At 40.0% G+C, this 15,505-nt stretch overlaps 5 protein-coding genes across 5 annotated transcripts; 2 read left to right on the top strand and 3 right to left on the bottom strand. All coding sequences in view use genetic code 12, as the record gives it.

Moving 5' to 3' along the window:
• Window positions 1-65: 65 nt before the first annotated feature.
• RJT20DRAFT_63763 (ATP-binding cassette bilirubin transporter) lies at window positions 66-5,006 on the bottom strand. The gene has a single exon (XM_064921047.1). The coding sequence runs from the start codon at window positions 4,805-4,807 to the stop codon at window positions 239-241; it is 4,569 nt and encodes a 1,522-aa protein (XP_064771934.1). The 5' UTR covers window positions 4,808-5,006; the 3' UTR covers window positions 66-238.
• Window positions 5,007-6,919: 1,913 nt separating this feature from the next.
• Window positions 6,920-9,433, top strand: ACO1 (aconitate hydratase). The gene has a single exon (XM_064917972.1). The coding sequence runs from the start codon at window positions 6,958-6,960 to the stop codon at window positions 9,298-9,300; it is 2,343 nt and encodes a 780-aa protein (XP_064771933.1). The 5' UTR covers window positions 6,920-6,957; the 3' UTR covers window positions 9,301-9,433.
• A 1,544-nt stretch (window positions 9,434-10,977) lies between these two features.
• On the top strand, window positions 10,978-11,982 carry RJT20DRAFT_99981 (protein induced by osmotic stress; the record flags this gene model as incomplete). Its single annotated transcript, XM_064921785.1, has 1 exon — window positions 10,978-11,982. One exon carries the CDS (start codon window positions 10,978-10,980, stop codon window positions 11,980-11,982), a length of 1,005 nt encoding a protein of 334 aa, XP_064771932.1.
• A 41-nt stretch (window positions 11,983-12,023) lies between these two features.
• Window positions 12,024-13,210, bottom strand: RJT20DRAFT_63751 (uncharacterized protein). The gene has a single exon (XM_064921046.1). The coding sequence runs from the start codon at window positions 13,102-13,104 to the stop codon at window positions 12,064-12,066; it is 1,041 nt and encodes a 346-aa protein (XP_064771931.1). The 5' UTR covers window positions 13,105-13,210; the 3' UTR covers window positions 12,024-12,063.
• Window positions 12,995-15,436, bottom strand: RJT20DRAFT_63745 (uncharacterized protein). The gene has a single exon (XM_064921045.1). It carries the CDS (start codon window positions 15,267-15,269, stop codon window positions 13,317-13,319), a length of 1,953 nt encoding a protein of 650 aa, XP_064771930.1. The 5' UTR covers window positions 15,270-15,436; the 3' UTR covers window positions 12,995-13,316.
• Between the last annotated feature and the right edge of the window lie 69 nt (window positions 15,437-15,505).

Here is a 15,505-nt window from a genome sequence, read left to right as displayed (position 1 = left end):
AGTAGTTAGACAGGAAAAAACCTGACGCATTTTGCAACTATAAAATTACGTAATTTCTCATTATTGGGATAGATAAAGTTAGTGTGCATTTTAGGATGATTTCTGCGAAAGGCTGTTACTATGCAATATGTTAGGCAATGATATGTATGCTATGATATGTATGATATGTATGATATGTATGAAATGTATGAAATGTATGATATGTTTCATATGTATGAAGTGTATAGATTGTTAAGTATTAAATGTAGCCTCCTTGCTTGCAAAGACTATAGAAAATGCTGTCTTCACGCAGTAGGAGATTCTGTGGGGTATCGAATTCCTTGAGAAGACCCTTGTCTAAACTTACTATTCTGTCACTATCCATAACAGTCTCAAGTCTATGAGCAATTGTAATGATGGTCTTGTCTTTAAACTCAGACCTGATTGTTTCCTGGATGATTTTATCTGTTTGCACATCCACAGCCGCTGTAGCCTCGTCTAGCACCAAAACTTTCGCTTGATTCATCTTTAGCAAAACCCTTGCTAGCGACATTAATTGTCTTTGACCCAGCGAGAAGTTGGATCCACCTTCAAAGACTTTGCATTCTAACTTAGAGTCCGGAGTTTCCCCTTCGTTTTCTTCCAAGGCTAAAACATGGTTTTTAAGATGAGCCAAATCCAACGCCTTCCACACCTCCTCATCTGTGTAATAGTTAAAAGGATCTAAGTTTTGCCTTATGGTTCCTTCCAATAACTGTGAGTCCTGTGGTATTATACTCAATCTGTGTCTCAAGTCGTACAAGGATATGCCACTGGTGTTCAAGCCGTCAATATTAATGTTTCCTGTAACTGGCTCAATTATTCTGAAAATGGACAAAGCAAGAGAACTTTTACCTGCTCCTGTCCTACCAACGATCCCAACCTTTTCTCCCGAATTGATGTGCATAGTGATGTTTCTTAAGATGAGATCAAGGTTCGCCCTATATCTGGTTGAATAGTCGTTGAATTCTATAACACCATCACTTGGCCACTGAAGTGGTGGTACAATCAACTTGCTCGTATCTTCGTCTTCCTCAACTGGTAGAGTGCTATATTCCAAACATCTCTCTACCGACACAATGCTTGTTTCGACTTCCGCTGACAGTCTGACCATCAGCTTTAATGAGCCTGTCACATCCAAAGCATAAGTCATGATGAATCCGGCCATTGAAGAGCTCAAGGGAGAACCAGTTAGCACAGTAGATATAGCCAAAAATGCTGCCGATAAAACACCTAGAGCTCCAATGATTTGTAATCTGAACATTAACCATCTGTTAATTGACCGCAACATGTACACCGATTGAAGATTACAATCGACATTGGCATTGTTGATGAAGTCAAACCTCCCTGTTTGCTTATATGCCCTTATCGTATCAATTCCGTTTAAACTTTCTCCAAGATGTCCATAGATGGGGGATCTTGATATGGAGACTAATCTTTTCAATTCACGGGACAAGGCAATGTAGAAAATATCATAATAAATATAGGCCAGTGAAAGGACTATAATTACAGCAATGTAGAATGGCATAACATACCCAATTACTACAAATGTGATTGTAGCGCTAATCGACTGAGCAATGAAACCCTGAAAAACGCCAGGAATCGAATCGTCCACACGATTGATGTCATTAGTGAACCGATTCATAATTCTACCCACTGGAGTCCTCTCAAAGAAATCCATTGGTGCTCTAAGGATTCTTGTGGCCATCTGGTCATGGATTGTCGTCGAAGCATTAATGGCCAACCACAACATCATAACCGAGCCACGTATAACCGACATCGTACTGGCACTAAGCCCAAATACAGCGTATATGGTGATGAATTTCCAAACGTCTACATTCTTCCCTGATTTCGAGTTCTTTTCAGTCCAATACTTAAGCCAATATGTACCTCCGACTGATACCACAGACGCCAATATCAAAAGCAAAAACCAAGTTACAACTCCTGAGATCGAACAAGCTCTGGCGTAAGCCAAGTACACTGACCACTTAACCTTTCCTTTCTGTGAAACTTCATTAAGTTGCCCACTACGTAAATTTGGTAGTAACTTTTTTAATGGATCCCAGTTGAACGTCTCAATGCTTGCTCTTCTTAGTGTTTCCGTAGAAAATGTTGGAGAAATCTCATTTTCGGTCTTCAAGTCGGCTTCATCTAGAATTACCGAATCTGCACTACTGCTTGCTGCAATATTGGGTAAATCATTGTTAATTTCTGTTACTGATGGTGTCTCTGATGCACTTTTTCCAAATTCACTGATCAACTCAAACAATTTGGGGTGCTCGTCATTAATTTCACTAGGACTAGACTTTTCAATAATGGTTCCATTTTCTAAAAGAGTAACTGTGTTGGCATAATTCAATACACTGATAGAATTAGTGCAAAGAATGATTGTCTTGTTAGCCAATAAACCTTCTGGTTTGCTCAAAACCTTTTGGATGATCTTTTTACCAACATGCGAATCCACGGCACTTAGCACATCATCCAACAAGTAAATATCTGCACGCGCATACACTGCACGAGCAAGAGCTAATCTTGCTTTCTGGCCTCCAGATAACGAGACACCCTTCTCACCGACTTGGGTGTCATCTCCATCAGGTAGCACTTCTAGATCTGGTAACAATTGGCAAGCCTCAATAGTTATTTCATAGAACTCCTTTTCATATCTGCAACCAAATAAAATGTTCTCCTTCACCGAAGCATTCATAATCCAAGGTTGTTGGGCACAATACGCCACCTTACCAAAAATGTCTATGATTGGCTCCTGCTCCCCTTCCCCTTTAACTGTTATCAATTGTCCAAGTAGAGAATAAAGAAGTGAAGACTTACCACTTCCCACCTTACCAACTACGCATGACATCTCTCCTTTCTTGACTGAAAAATTGATATTTCGTAAAGCATACTTGCTAGAGTCGACTTCACTATCCCTATAGTTTCCTCTAGACCATAAGAAGGAAGTATTCTTTATGTTTACCGATTCTTCGCCAGCGTTTATTGAGACAAGTAAGTGGTTTCTGAATGATTCATCAATCTCGGTACTTGTCAAAAAGTCTTTTATTCTTCCAATAGCAACAGAAGCCTCGATAATATTAGTAATAACAGCCGGAAATTGCAAAAGAGGTCCTGAAAGCAAGTTCAAAACGGCCAATGCTGGAAAAACAATTTCCGATGTTAATGGAATATCCTGAGTCAAAGCGAAGGTAGCAAAAGATGTGAATGATACAAGGAACGGAATGAGGTTCCAAACCAACAGTACACATTGATTTACCATCCGGATTTTACGCAAATTCTTTAACTCTTTGTTATTTCTTGAGTCTCTCAATTTTGTCAACATTGGTTTCTCCCAAGCATAAAGTTTGATGCTCTTGATTGACACAAGAATTTCATTGATAATTCTACTTCTGTTATCTTTTAACTTCATCTGTGTCTTATTCAACTTTCTCAGGTACTTTAATATGACACTATTAAGTGGAATCAATACCAACATGGTACCAATACTAGCAAGTGTCGCTTTGCCCAACAATGGCCATAATGACAAGATACACATAACAATATCCGTAGGCGCCAAAATGACCGTACTAATATTTTGGCACACATTTTGCATTCTGTTAACATCGACGGACATCAAGTTGATAATATCTCCCGATGAGACCTTAAGACGAGACTCCGACGATAGCTTTAAAGATTTTTGATAAATAAGAGAAGTGAGAGATGCTCTAACTCCCAAGCCAAGCTCCAAGTTTTTAAGCAAGTACTCATTAAAGAATATTGTTTGGATAAACCCCACGCCAAACATAGCAAATGCTATCAGAAAACCTTCCAAAATAGGAGGCCTATCGATGTCAAAAAACTTTATGAAGAGCCTCAAGAATTGGGGCATAGCAAAATTGAGTAATCTGGATCCGAGTTCATATCCGAAGGATAGCAAAAATAGGGATCCAAATGCCTTAACAATAGCCATTGTCAATGAATTTTCTGTGCTGCTGCTATTATTCCAGAATTTAGATAGCCTCATAGCATTCAATACTGTTGATACTTGATCAGGAGGGTGAGGAAGTTCAGTTTCTGTAACTGTCTGGTTCTTGTACGAAGTCATGATCAACTCATTCATCCAACTGAAGGTTATGACTTCAATGGCGTTAGGTTCACTCAACTTATCCGCCCGACCATCTTTTGTGTACTGGAGGACCAACTCCTTGTTTGGACGCCAATATGTAGAATACTCCATTACGAAAATTGATATAGAGTTGAGAATGAGAAAGACTTCAATTACCTTGATTTGTCCTGAATAATCTATCAGTTTAATTACTGGCCAATTAGTGTAGTTATCCTGGAAGAAAAGAACCAACTGTATCAATATGAATAATGGCCAAAATAGGAGCAAGCAATCAGTTGGAATTGGTTTGTGCAGCGTTTCAACAAAATGAAGTGGTAATATGACAAATAGAAGTGTGGATGTGATAGCGGCAAAAGCTAGTATCTTCTGGTCAGCAAACCTATCATGAATGCTGTTAAATGATGATAAGTAGACAAAAAGAATGCCATGGAGCAAAACTGAGTTTACTCTAATGTAGTGGTTGAACCCTGTATCTTTTGGAAGATAAGTACCATATTTGGTATGCTTTTTACGTATATTGTACAAGCTATAAGCACCAAAAACGGCAAATATACCGGCGTACGCTCCTATTATCCATGTTATGAAGCAGGGGTTAAATGCGTTTTCTTTGTGAGGTCCCATTGGATGGAGTATTGCCGATGGGCCACATACTAGAGCTGGGTAATGTGGAGCCATCTTCAAGTGCTTGAAGAGTAGGCTTGTTCAATTGATGTTAGTGACTGTATGAACTATAGCTGGCACAGCTAGTTCGAATTCGATGGGGGTATAAAAGTAGAGAGATTCAATCTGCGTAAACTATAATCACTGCTTTTATCTTTTCCTTATTATAGCCCTGATTGTATCTAAATTTACCTTCCGTTTACTTTTATAGAATATGGTATCTGAAATTGTAGTGTTTGAATGATGATTATGTCAAATTCGTCATGAGTGCATATACAACGAGGCTATCGGTAAAACTGAAAGCCGAGCCGGTGAATGAGAGAATGATGGAGATAGGGGAGATAATGAATAGTAATATAAGCAGTTATAGGGGTTCTCCAGTGTAGGTAGAGAAAAACGGAAATGTCCTCAACTTACTCGTGCTGAGTATATATATTATGGGCCTTTGAGATAAAAGAGGATTGTTTGGTTCGGGCTTGTGACGATACGCAACTGGTTTTGGATTGATCGGTACAGTTATTTGACGGCAGAACTGCAAGATTTTTGCAGTCGCGGATTTTGGTGGGGGAGCCTAATAGGAGAAGAAGAGAGGATAATTCATTTTCCCTTAATGGAGGACGATTTGAATGGATGTAGGACATGAAGTAGGAACTAAGTATCAATAAGTTTAGCTCAAAGTGGCTGCATAAGAAAGCAAAGCTGATTTACAGAGCAAGTTCTGTTCATTTATACTAAAATTATTTTATTTTTTGTTTAAATTGAAGAATTATTGAAGAAAGAAATCCACCTATCCTTCAGACAGTTCAGACTCAAAATAAGCCTGTCATCGGTATTCCAATTACCATACAACCAATCATTTTGGATCGCTTCATTTGCCGTAACCATACGATTCAGATCAATCCGTGAACAAATTAAAATTGCTATAGTTTGGTTTCGAGCACGTGAACAATATTTTTTATGTTTTCGACGTTGAATAAAAATGGATGCAAATTAGGCCAAGACAAGGGACTTCGTGAATATCACTAAAAAAACACAGAATTTAGGAGTTTAAAGGAATAAACATAGCTCCGGTCATCGTTAGAACTCCTCAACGACTGCCGTATTATACTAAGCTCAATGACCACAACTTTACCAACTTTCAGTGACGTCTTTATTATTTTCTATAATACTCTCATTAAAATATAAACTAATTCACGCTTTGCGAAGAAATCCTTTGTTTGGACGCCAAGCCGATTCCAGTTCAAATACTACTGGTGATTTCATCTTTCTGTAAATACTTCGAATAGTTACATTTATGGTGATATGTTTTGGAGATCAGTTAACAGCTACGTCGGCGTTTCTACGTAGAAATTTCTCAACAAATGCACGGCTGCCTGGTCTAATTCTCGTCTTCAACCAACACTTAAACTTAGCAGACGATATCCTATTGTTGTGTCATGTATAAAACCTCGAGGGCTCGATGTGGAAACAGTACTTAGCCGTGGTTGTCGAGGAAAGTTACCCGATTTTTCAAAACACAACTGAATTTATTGAATTTGTACCAGGACCCGTTTCGGGTCCGAAAATATTCACCCAATCACGCGCCTCTCAATTGGTGGATCACAGGAGAAACTTCGGAGTTCATGCAAAAAACCCAAAAATCTGGAGAAGGCAACATGCAGGACACACATTTCCGAGGGTCTCATCTGGGCGATATTCGAGGGGTTCTCCACTGAAGCCAAAGTTACCATCGCCAACACTGGTCTTGTGATTTCAACCATCCAAGTCAATTGACACCCGGAGACCACTCAATTCACTACCTTTAGCTCACCTGAGCATCCGCGACTGACCCGCAAAGAACAGCCCATTCCTATGTCCTCTATTTCTTGCCCGTACCTCCTTCTTCTTCCTATCACCTCCACGCACCAAGTGCCAACCCACCGCATCTCCCCCCGGTTCTCTGTATTAGAAATTTCCCAGTGCTCATTGGTCCCTCCTCCCTCGTCCAGATCTCTATACACTCCGGAGCCGACACCTGCTCACTATCTAATTTTCTCTCACCCGCATCGAATTGGCAGTGATCCTATATAAAACCAGCAGTGTCCCTTTGGCGGTAAAAACAGCGGAAGCAGTGTTTTTCTCTTAATTATTTCGATTTCGTTGTGTATCTCTCCGTAACACAGGAAATGTTGTCTAGAACCGCTGCCAGAGCTCCTCGCTCCATCCGTGGCTTGGCCACCGCTGGCTTGACCAGAGACTCCCAGGTCAACCAGAACTTGTTGGAATCTCACTCCTTCATTCAATACAAGAAGCAACTCGAGAATCTCGACATTGTCAAGGCTAGATTGAACAGACCGCTTACCTACGCTGAAAAGCTTCTTTACGGTCACTTGGATGACCCTCACGGACAAGACATCCAAAGAGGTGTCTCTTACTTGAAGCTTAGACCAGACAGAGTCGCTTGTCAAGATGCTACCGCTCAGATGGCTATTCTTCAATTCATGTCTGCCGGTCTTCCTCAAGTCGCTACTCCATCCACCGTCCACTGTGATCACTTGATTCAAGCTCAAGTCGGTGGCCCAAAGGATTTGGCCAGAGCCATTGACCTTAACAAGGAAGTCTACGACTTCTTGTCAACTGCCTGTGCTAAGTACAATCTTGGTTTCTGGAAGCCAGGTTCCGGTATCATCCATCAAATTGTCTTGGAAAATTACGCTTTCCCAGGTGCTTTGCTTATTGGTACTGACTCCCACACTCCAAATGCTGGTGGTTTGGGTCAATTGGCTATCGGTGTCGGTGGTGCTGATGCCGTCGATGTCATGGCTGACCTTGCTTGGGAACTTAAGGCTCCTAAGATCATTGGTGTTAAGTTGACCGGTCGTATGTCTGGTTGGACTTCTCCAAAGGATATTATCCTTAAGCTTGCTGGTATCACTACCGTCAAGGGTGGTACTGGTGCTATCGTCGAGTACTTCGGAGATGGTGTTGAGACCTTCTCTTGTACCGGTATGGGTACTATCTGTAATATGGGTGCCGAAATTGGTGCTACCACCTCTGTTTTCCCATTCAACCAATCTATGGTTGAGTACTTAAACGCTACCGGCCGTTCTAAGATTGCCGAGTTTGCTTCTCTCTACAAGAAGGACTACCTTTCTGCTGATGAGGGTTCTGAGTACGATCAAGTCATCGAGATCGACTTGAACACCTTGGAGCCACACATTAACGGTCCATTCACACCAGATTTGGCTACTCCAGTCTCCAAGATGAAGGAGACTGCCATTGCTAACGGCTGGCCATTGGAAGTTAAGGTTGGTTTGATTGGTTCATGTACCAACTCTTCTTACGAAGACATGACCAGAGCTGCTTCTATCATTAAGGATGCTGGTGCCCATGGCTTGAAGTCCAAGTCTATCTACACTGTTTCTCCAGGTTCCGAACAAGTCAGAGCTACCATTGCTCGTGACGGTCAATTGAAGACATTCGAAGACTTCGGTGGTATCGTCATGGCCAACGCTTGTGGTCCTTGTATTGGTCAATGGGACAGACAAGACATTAAGAAGGGTGACAAGAACACCATTGTCTCTTCTTTCAACAGAAACTTCACTTCCAGAAACGATGGTAACCCAGCTACCCACGCTTTTGTCGCTTCCCCAGAAATGACCACCGCTTACGCCATTTCCGGTGACTTAGGATTCAACCCAATCACTGACACCTTAAAGGACTCTGAGGGTAACGAATTCAAGTTGAAGGAACCAGTCGGTGTCGGTTTACCACCAGATGGTTACGACCCAGGTGAGAACACCTACCAAGCTCCACCAGAGGACAGATCCACCGTCCAAGTTCAAATTTCTCCAACTTCTGACAGATTGCAAAAGTTGACTCCATTCAAGCCATGGGACGGTAAGGACGCTGAGGGTCTCCCAATTTTGATCAAGGCTGTCGGTAAGACCACCACTGACCACATCTCTATGGCTGGTCCTTGGTTGAAGTACCGTGGTCACTTGGAGAACATTTCCAACAACTACATGATCGGTGCCACCAACGCCGAAAACGGTGAAGTTAACAACGTCAAGAACCTTTACACTGGTAAGTACGATGGTGTCCCAGCCACTGGTGCTGCCTACAGAGATGCTGGTCACAGATGGGTTGTCATTGGTGACGAGAACTTCGGTGAAGGTTCCTCCAGAGAACACGCTGCCCTTGAGCCAAGATTCTTGGGTGGTTTCGCTATCATTACCAAATCCTTCGCTAGAATTCACGAGACCAACTTGAAGAAGCAAGGTTTGTTACCATTGAACTTCGTCGATGTTGCTGACTACGACAAGATCCAACCAGAAGACACTGTTGACTTGCTCGGATTGACTGAATTGGCTCCAGGTAAGAACGTTATTCTTAGAGTCCACCCTCACGACGGCTCCCCAACCTGGGAAACTGAATTATCTCACACTTACAACACCGAGCAAATCGAGTGGTTCAAGTACGGTTCCGCTTTGAACAAGATGGCCGCCGTTGCTGCTGAGAAGAAGTAGAGCTTAAGAGTTAATTGAAGTCTTAAGGGGCATTCTATTGCACCGACATTTTTCATTCATACTATTTATTTATTCCTACGCTACGATTAGTATAGTTTACTTTGTTTAAGTTACGATTACGGTGAAAGAAAATTTAGAAATGTAGAAAATCATTTGATAATGCAACCCTGAGATATTTATCGAGTCATACCTTGTAAACTGCTTTCTCTGGAAGAGCTATCGCCAATTTTATCCAGAGTGCAAAATTAATGGACAACTCATGTGACATGATAAACGTGAATTTAAAAGAAAAGTATAGAACAGCGACCACAGTTTCTGACCATACTTTCAAGTACTTCTGTTAGCTATCTAATACGTCCCAAACTGATGTCGTCTATAGCCACACCAATTTTGTCCATTTGGAGATACAGTGGAGTATACTGTGAAAGTGTAATATTCCTCTCTTCTTACTTCAGCTTATATCATTATCGTTCACAGTCCGTTAATTCGAGTAATGCCTGTTTTTTGGAGAAATGAAATATAAGCACTTGCTATAGTTTTGACATTATAGCCCATAGTAGGGTCTCAAATCATATTCCTGAGTTGAAATTTGAGAAGATGTTATAGGTTAATTAAATGTATTTTTTTGGTTCTTCAATAGTGTGAAGAACGCATAATCCAATCTAATCCTTGCCATTGTCCAGCGGCCATAGTAAAGGGTATCATGAGCCCTAGGAGGCATAAAGCGCTCAATACTGTCATGGCATCACAATTATTCAAGTCAAGATTTGTATTTGGAATTCTATCAAATCATAATATATTTAATCAAATTTAGTATTGGCAACTCCAGAGAGAAGAGACTGCAAATCTTCATTTCTACATTGTATTGACAGAATTAGGCTTAGATTGTATATTTTCCTTGCACAATTCAGTCTGCTTGAAATTGACTTCAAATATTACTAATCACAACAGCATGAGTGTATAAATGAATACGTGTTATCATCTTCCCAGATGATTTCTCTCTGTAGTCCCCAACTCTCCTTCTTGCTGCAAAATCCCAAGCTCTCCGCCTCGTGGGTGGACTTGCAATGAAAATATGCACTCAAATACAGCCACCTCCAAGAAAATACTCCAACAAGGGTAACCAACTGGTTTGATTACAAATTACAGATACAGCAATAGCCAGAACACAGAATGGTTGCCAAAATGTAAATCTATTCATTCGGGAGTAAAATGGTATACTTTCTTGCTTTTGTGTCACGGACTCTTGTGTGGGTCGCGTTGGTTTTGTGGAATGGAGATAGACTGCTTTAGAGAAAGCCATTTGATTGCAAAAAGATGGAGTCGTCTTTGATGACAGAATAACTTGAACATAGTTCGTGTATGTCAAATGGGATTAATAAGACAGATGAAGTATGCTGCATCTGACGGACTTTGACTAATCGACTCCGCTCACTTTCGGTTCGGCAGCATTTGGAGCTGACATAGGATGGAATAGCTGCAAAACATCGAATGACATTTGCTGAAGTCAATGAACAACACAAAGTTTATATTATAGCAATAATAAATTTCAATTGGAGCTTTTGGAATATAAAAGGGTTTCATTTGACCATTTAATTATCACTCTCATTCACTCTAATCATCAACTTACTATTCCAAGTTAATTCCATCAATTCTTAAAACGCAACATCATTAAACATGTCCACTTCAGTCTTTGTATCCGGAGCCACTGGCTTCATTGCCCAACATATTGTTAGTAACCTTATCTCGAAAGGCTATAAGGTTGTTGGCTCGGTTAGATCTACTGCCAAGGGTGAAAATTTGAAGAAAAGATTTGGTGCAAGCTTCCAATATGAAGTTGTTCCAGTATTGGAGAAACAGAGTGCTTTTGATGGAGCCTTGAAGAGCCATCCCGAGGTCACCGTATTTTTACATACAGCTTCTCCTGTAACATTCTCTGCTGCTGACAACGAGAAGGATGTTTTGATTCCCGCCATTAATGGTACAAAGTTTGTTTTAGAATCTATCCAGAAGGCTGCTCCTCAGATCAAACGTGTTGTTTACACTAGTTCCATTGTTGCTATCGCTTCCTACCAACAATTCTTTGACCCAAACTTTGTTTGTAGTGAAGACGTGTTCAATCCAGTTACCTATGAGGAAGGCAAAGCTCACCCAGTGTCTGCTTATTTCGCTTCTAAGACTTTGGCTGAAAAGGCTGCATGGGAATTTGTGGAGAACCGTAAGCCAGCTTTCGTTCTTACAACAGTAAACCCTGTATTTGTTTTAGGTCCACAACTCAAAGATGAGGATGTCACCGGAGACTTAAATGCCACCGCAGAATTCATTGCTGGTGTATACAAATTGAACAAGGATGATAAGATTCCAGAATCTGCTGGTCATTTTGTTGATGTGAGAGACGTTGCTAGAGCACATATTACTGCTTTCGAGAAGGATGAAGCCAAGGGTAAGAGAATCATCAGTTATACTGAGAACTTTAACTCTCAATTGATATTGAACATTATTAGAAAGCACTTCCCTGAACTTCATGGAAAATTGCCAGTTGGAACGTCAGAAAATAGTGATGTCTCTAAATATGCCAGAATCGAAGACTCTAAGTCCAAGAAGATTATTGGCGAGGGACAATACACATTGGAAGATACGGTTAAAGCATCAGTTGAACAATTTCTCAAAGCAAAGGTTTAGAAGTTTTTTATTGTTTTTAGGTATAGTAAAATATATATAACAATAGATTTCATCAAATTTAAAGGGAACTATGAATAGGATTTAATATGGTTTAATACCAGCCAGTTTCAATATCACGTCACTAAGAATTGGTTTTCTTAATGGTTCATTTCTATTTCTTGGGTCAACGTTTCCATTTTGAAGCAAAGGAGTATTTCTAGTTGCAATTATATTATCATGAGGCCAATGGGTAGTCGGCAAATATTCCTCGAATGCAACCTTTTTGGCTTTTAGTGAATCTTCTGTGGCGAAAATACTTGGGGTGTAGCAAACGTAAACTAAACTTCTAATCTCTGTGCTTGATGGTTCTGGTTCTTTTCCCCAGTGCACTGTTCTAGAATCCCAAAGAATTATGTCGCCTTCTTCAGCATTTACCTTGATTTCTTCACAGCCATTATCCAAAAACCATTGAAGCTCTGTTTCAGAGATGCTGAAAAAGTCAAAATCATTCCATCTCTCTTTAGGGACGACTTCGTCAAAGAATCGTTCAAAAAGCAAATGAGAATTCTTATAAACAACTAGTCCACCATCATTTTCTCCACTATGGGAAAGATTGACAATACCCTGTACACATTGCATACCTCGTTTATGCGGCGATTGATCAACATGGGGCCAGCCTCTTTGTCTTGGTACGTCTTTTCTGTTCGGAAAAGTTACATTAAAGCCGTCGAATGATACTAACAATTCGGTTGTTCCCCAGATTTGTGCGAATGTATCTATAACTTGCTTCTCGCTTCTAATGTCCCAGACAAACTTTTCGTGATTGCAGCTATAATAATGGTACAAATTCATAGGATGGTGAACAGGCAATATTTCCTGTGTCCAGGTATCCCTGTTGTTAATATCAAATTCGTTGTTGCTAAACTCACTCAAATATTTGAACATCTCTTCTTTATATTCCTTGGCTTTACACTTTTTCAAAACTCCTTTCACAACCACGAAACCATCTTTGAAGAGATCATCTCTCCAGTCATTATAAGTCTTACTGCTAATACGAGAGGTAGTTTCATCAATCAATTTGGTTTTGGTTGCAAGCAGATTAGTGGTTTCTAAACTGTTCCAGAAGTCGTTTTTCGAAGGCATTCTAAAAAATATCTCAGTTATTTATATGTTTTTCTCATAAGCCCCTTCGAATCAAATAAATAGGGATTCATTGTCAATATATGAAAGGAGTTCTACATATCTAAGAAAACTACCAGTCTGTTTCACTTCATTGGAATTCTACTGTGCTACACCTTGCTTGGACCTTCTTAAATACTCGAGCGAGCCGGCCTCGCACGAGTTCGCACGAGTGATCAGCAGTTGGTTTGCAACCATTTCAAAAGTTGTTCCCATTCATTATCTTGCAAGATCTCTCGTAAATTGTACTCGGAATCCTGCAAGGGCTGGAATAATGCTTGAATTTTCTGAGACTGTGACAAATCATAAACTCTCGGTTCCTGCTTCAATTCTTTAAATAGCTCTCTCATTCCCATTGTGTCTGCAATATTTACATCAAACTCGTTCTTTTGAATAACACGAATTAATGCTTCAATAATCCTAAGTCCCCCACGGACAGCCATATGTGTATGCTTCAATGTATGGAGAAGTGGCAGATACTGTTGAATAAGTAAAATCCTATTGTCGTTCGGATTCATCACTCTCTCAGTTATGATCATGTCCACTAATAGAAAAATGGAAGCGCTGATGGTATGCTCACTTGCAAACCAAAATTTTTTATAAAAAAATGGCAAATTCCTATCACTGAATAGTTCTATCACATTACAGGCATATTGTAAACATCTGTTTCTATAATTTTGGACCCACTCTTCGTTGGTCACATAATTCACTACGCTTCTGTTGATTTCTAATCTTTCATGCCATATTTTCATGTCCATTAAGAACCGGCAAAATCTGCTGCTTTCTTGGTTCCTATCGAAGCTATAATCCATTGAGTTGAAATTGAGATCTGGTTTCATTATTTCGATATATTTCTTCTGTAGTTCATCTAATTTCAAATCGGCAAGAAGCAAATGAGAAAGAGTCAGTTTGCTGATCTTTAGCTCATTTTCGAAATAGAGATCCCTCTTAATACTCGACATCTCAATCATGAACTTATTGAATGAAATACTGGTATAAGAAGTCGATTCGGTAGCTATGTTCAAGATGAGATCCTTATCCGATATATTGCGTGGTATAGCAGTTTGGAAGTCTCTTATAGGAATGATACTATCTCTATTAAAGCATTCAAGCCAGTCAATTATCACCAAAATCCACCACAATCTACAGCTGACTTCAAAATCCAACAAACTCATCTGTTGTTGTGACACTTGAAGGTCATCTAAATTCAATGCTCGAGCAATATAGATCATACAACTCAACAAGGCATTCTGCAAATGTACTCCCGCAAAGCCATGGAAGCAGGTGGCTAAGACACAAAACGTTTGAATAGATCGAATATTAGGAAATCTTAAAAATTGGCCCCTATGCAAACACTCTAAAGATGCAAAAGTTGCTATTTGAGCCATTTCGAAATAGTCCTCAGTACGCAACCCCAAACCTATTTCTAGTTCATCACTTAACGTAAATAAGGAGCCAGCTAGCAATGCGTACCAAATTGCCATCCAAAGGTAATCATCAGTAGACCTGTCGATTTTACTCGTTAAATGCCTTTCCGATGATGTCTTCCAGAAAAGTTTGTGTTCCTCCCAAAATTTGTATGGGTGCAAAGCTGAATGTATTTGGTACAAATTCTCAAGATTAAAGCTTATCAATTCACAAGAAATCTTTTCAGTTACAAAATTGGCTAGTTTTTCCATGGAATCATATGTAAATGACTTGTTGAATTCATCATCTTTAGTTAAATTCCGGACTGCTAGGTGGACGCCTGTCCCATAAATATCAATTTCCTTCTTTTGAATGGGATTCGAACCATGATTAGACTTGATAAGTCTATGAGGGGTTTCTTTATCAATTAGAGCTCGTTCCAATATCCTTATTTTCTCTTGTAGCATGGCATTTGTATTTTTTAATTGAAGATTATCTTGTTCAAGCTCAACAGTATCTCGCGCTGCTGGATCATTTAGCACAACACCTTTCACAACTACGTTCTCACGCCGACATAAATGCCCTAATCCTCTATTAATACAAACGTCACACGGAATCTGCTTGTTACACTTGACTCTACGCTTCCAACACTGGTAGCAAGATTTTGGAGCTCTTTGTGTTATTCGTGGACCCTTCAGCTGAATTGTTGATTTCTTTTCCATTGCGCTGTAATTCCTCTTTAAAAATATTCACGTCAAAAGGGTCTCGTCAAGGGTCCCGGAAAATTCTATGCAATGTACGACAGTGTATGGATATGCGTTGAGGGGATCGCTAGACTTCTCTTACAGAAGCCCTACAACATATGCCCCAAGAACTTCACTCTTGTAGATCATACAGAGTCGTTTATTTATGACTATGTTGAGAACAATTTAGGTAGAAGAATAAAAACTCTCGAACG

Source organism: Scheffersomyces xylosifermentans (genome assembly GCF_036884685.1).
Source record: "Scheffersomyces xylosifermentans strain CBS 12540 chromosome Unknown RJT20scaffold_8, whole genome shotgun sequence".
Classification (NCBI taxonomy): Eukaryota; Fungi; Ascomycota; class Pichiomycetes; order Serinales; family Debaryomycetaceae; genus Scheffersomyces; species Scheffersomyces xylosifermentans.
This window is presented reverse-complemented; position numbering and strand designations above follow the sequence as displayed.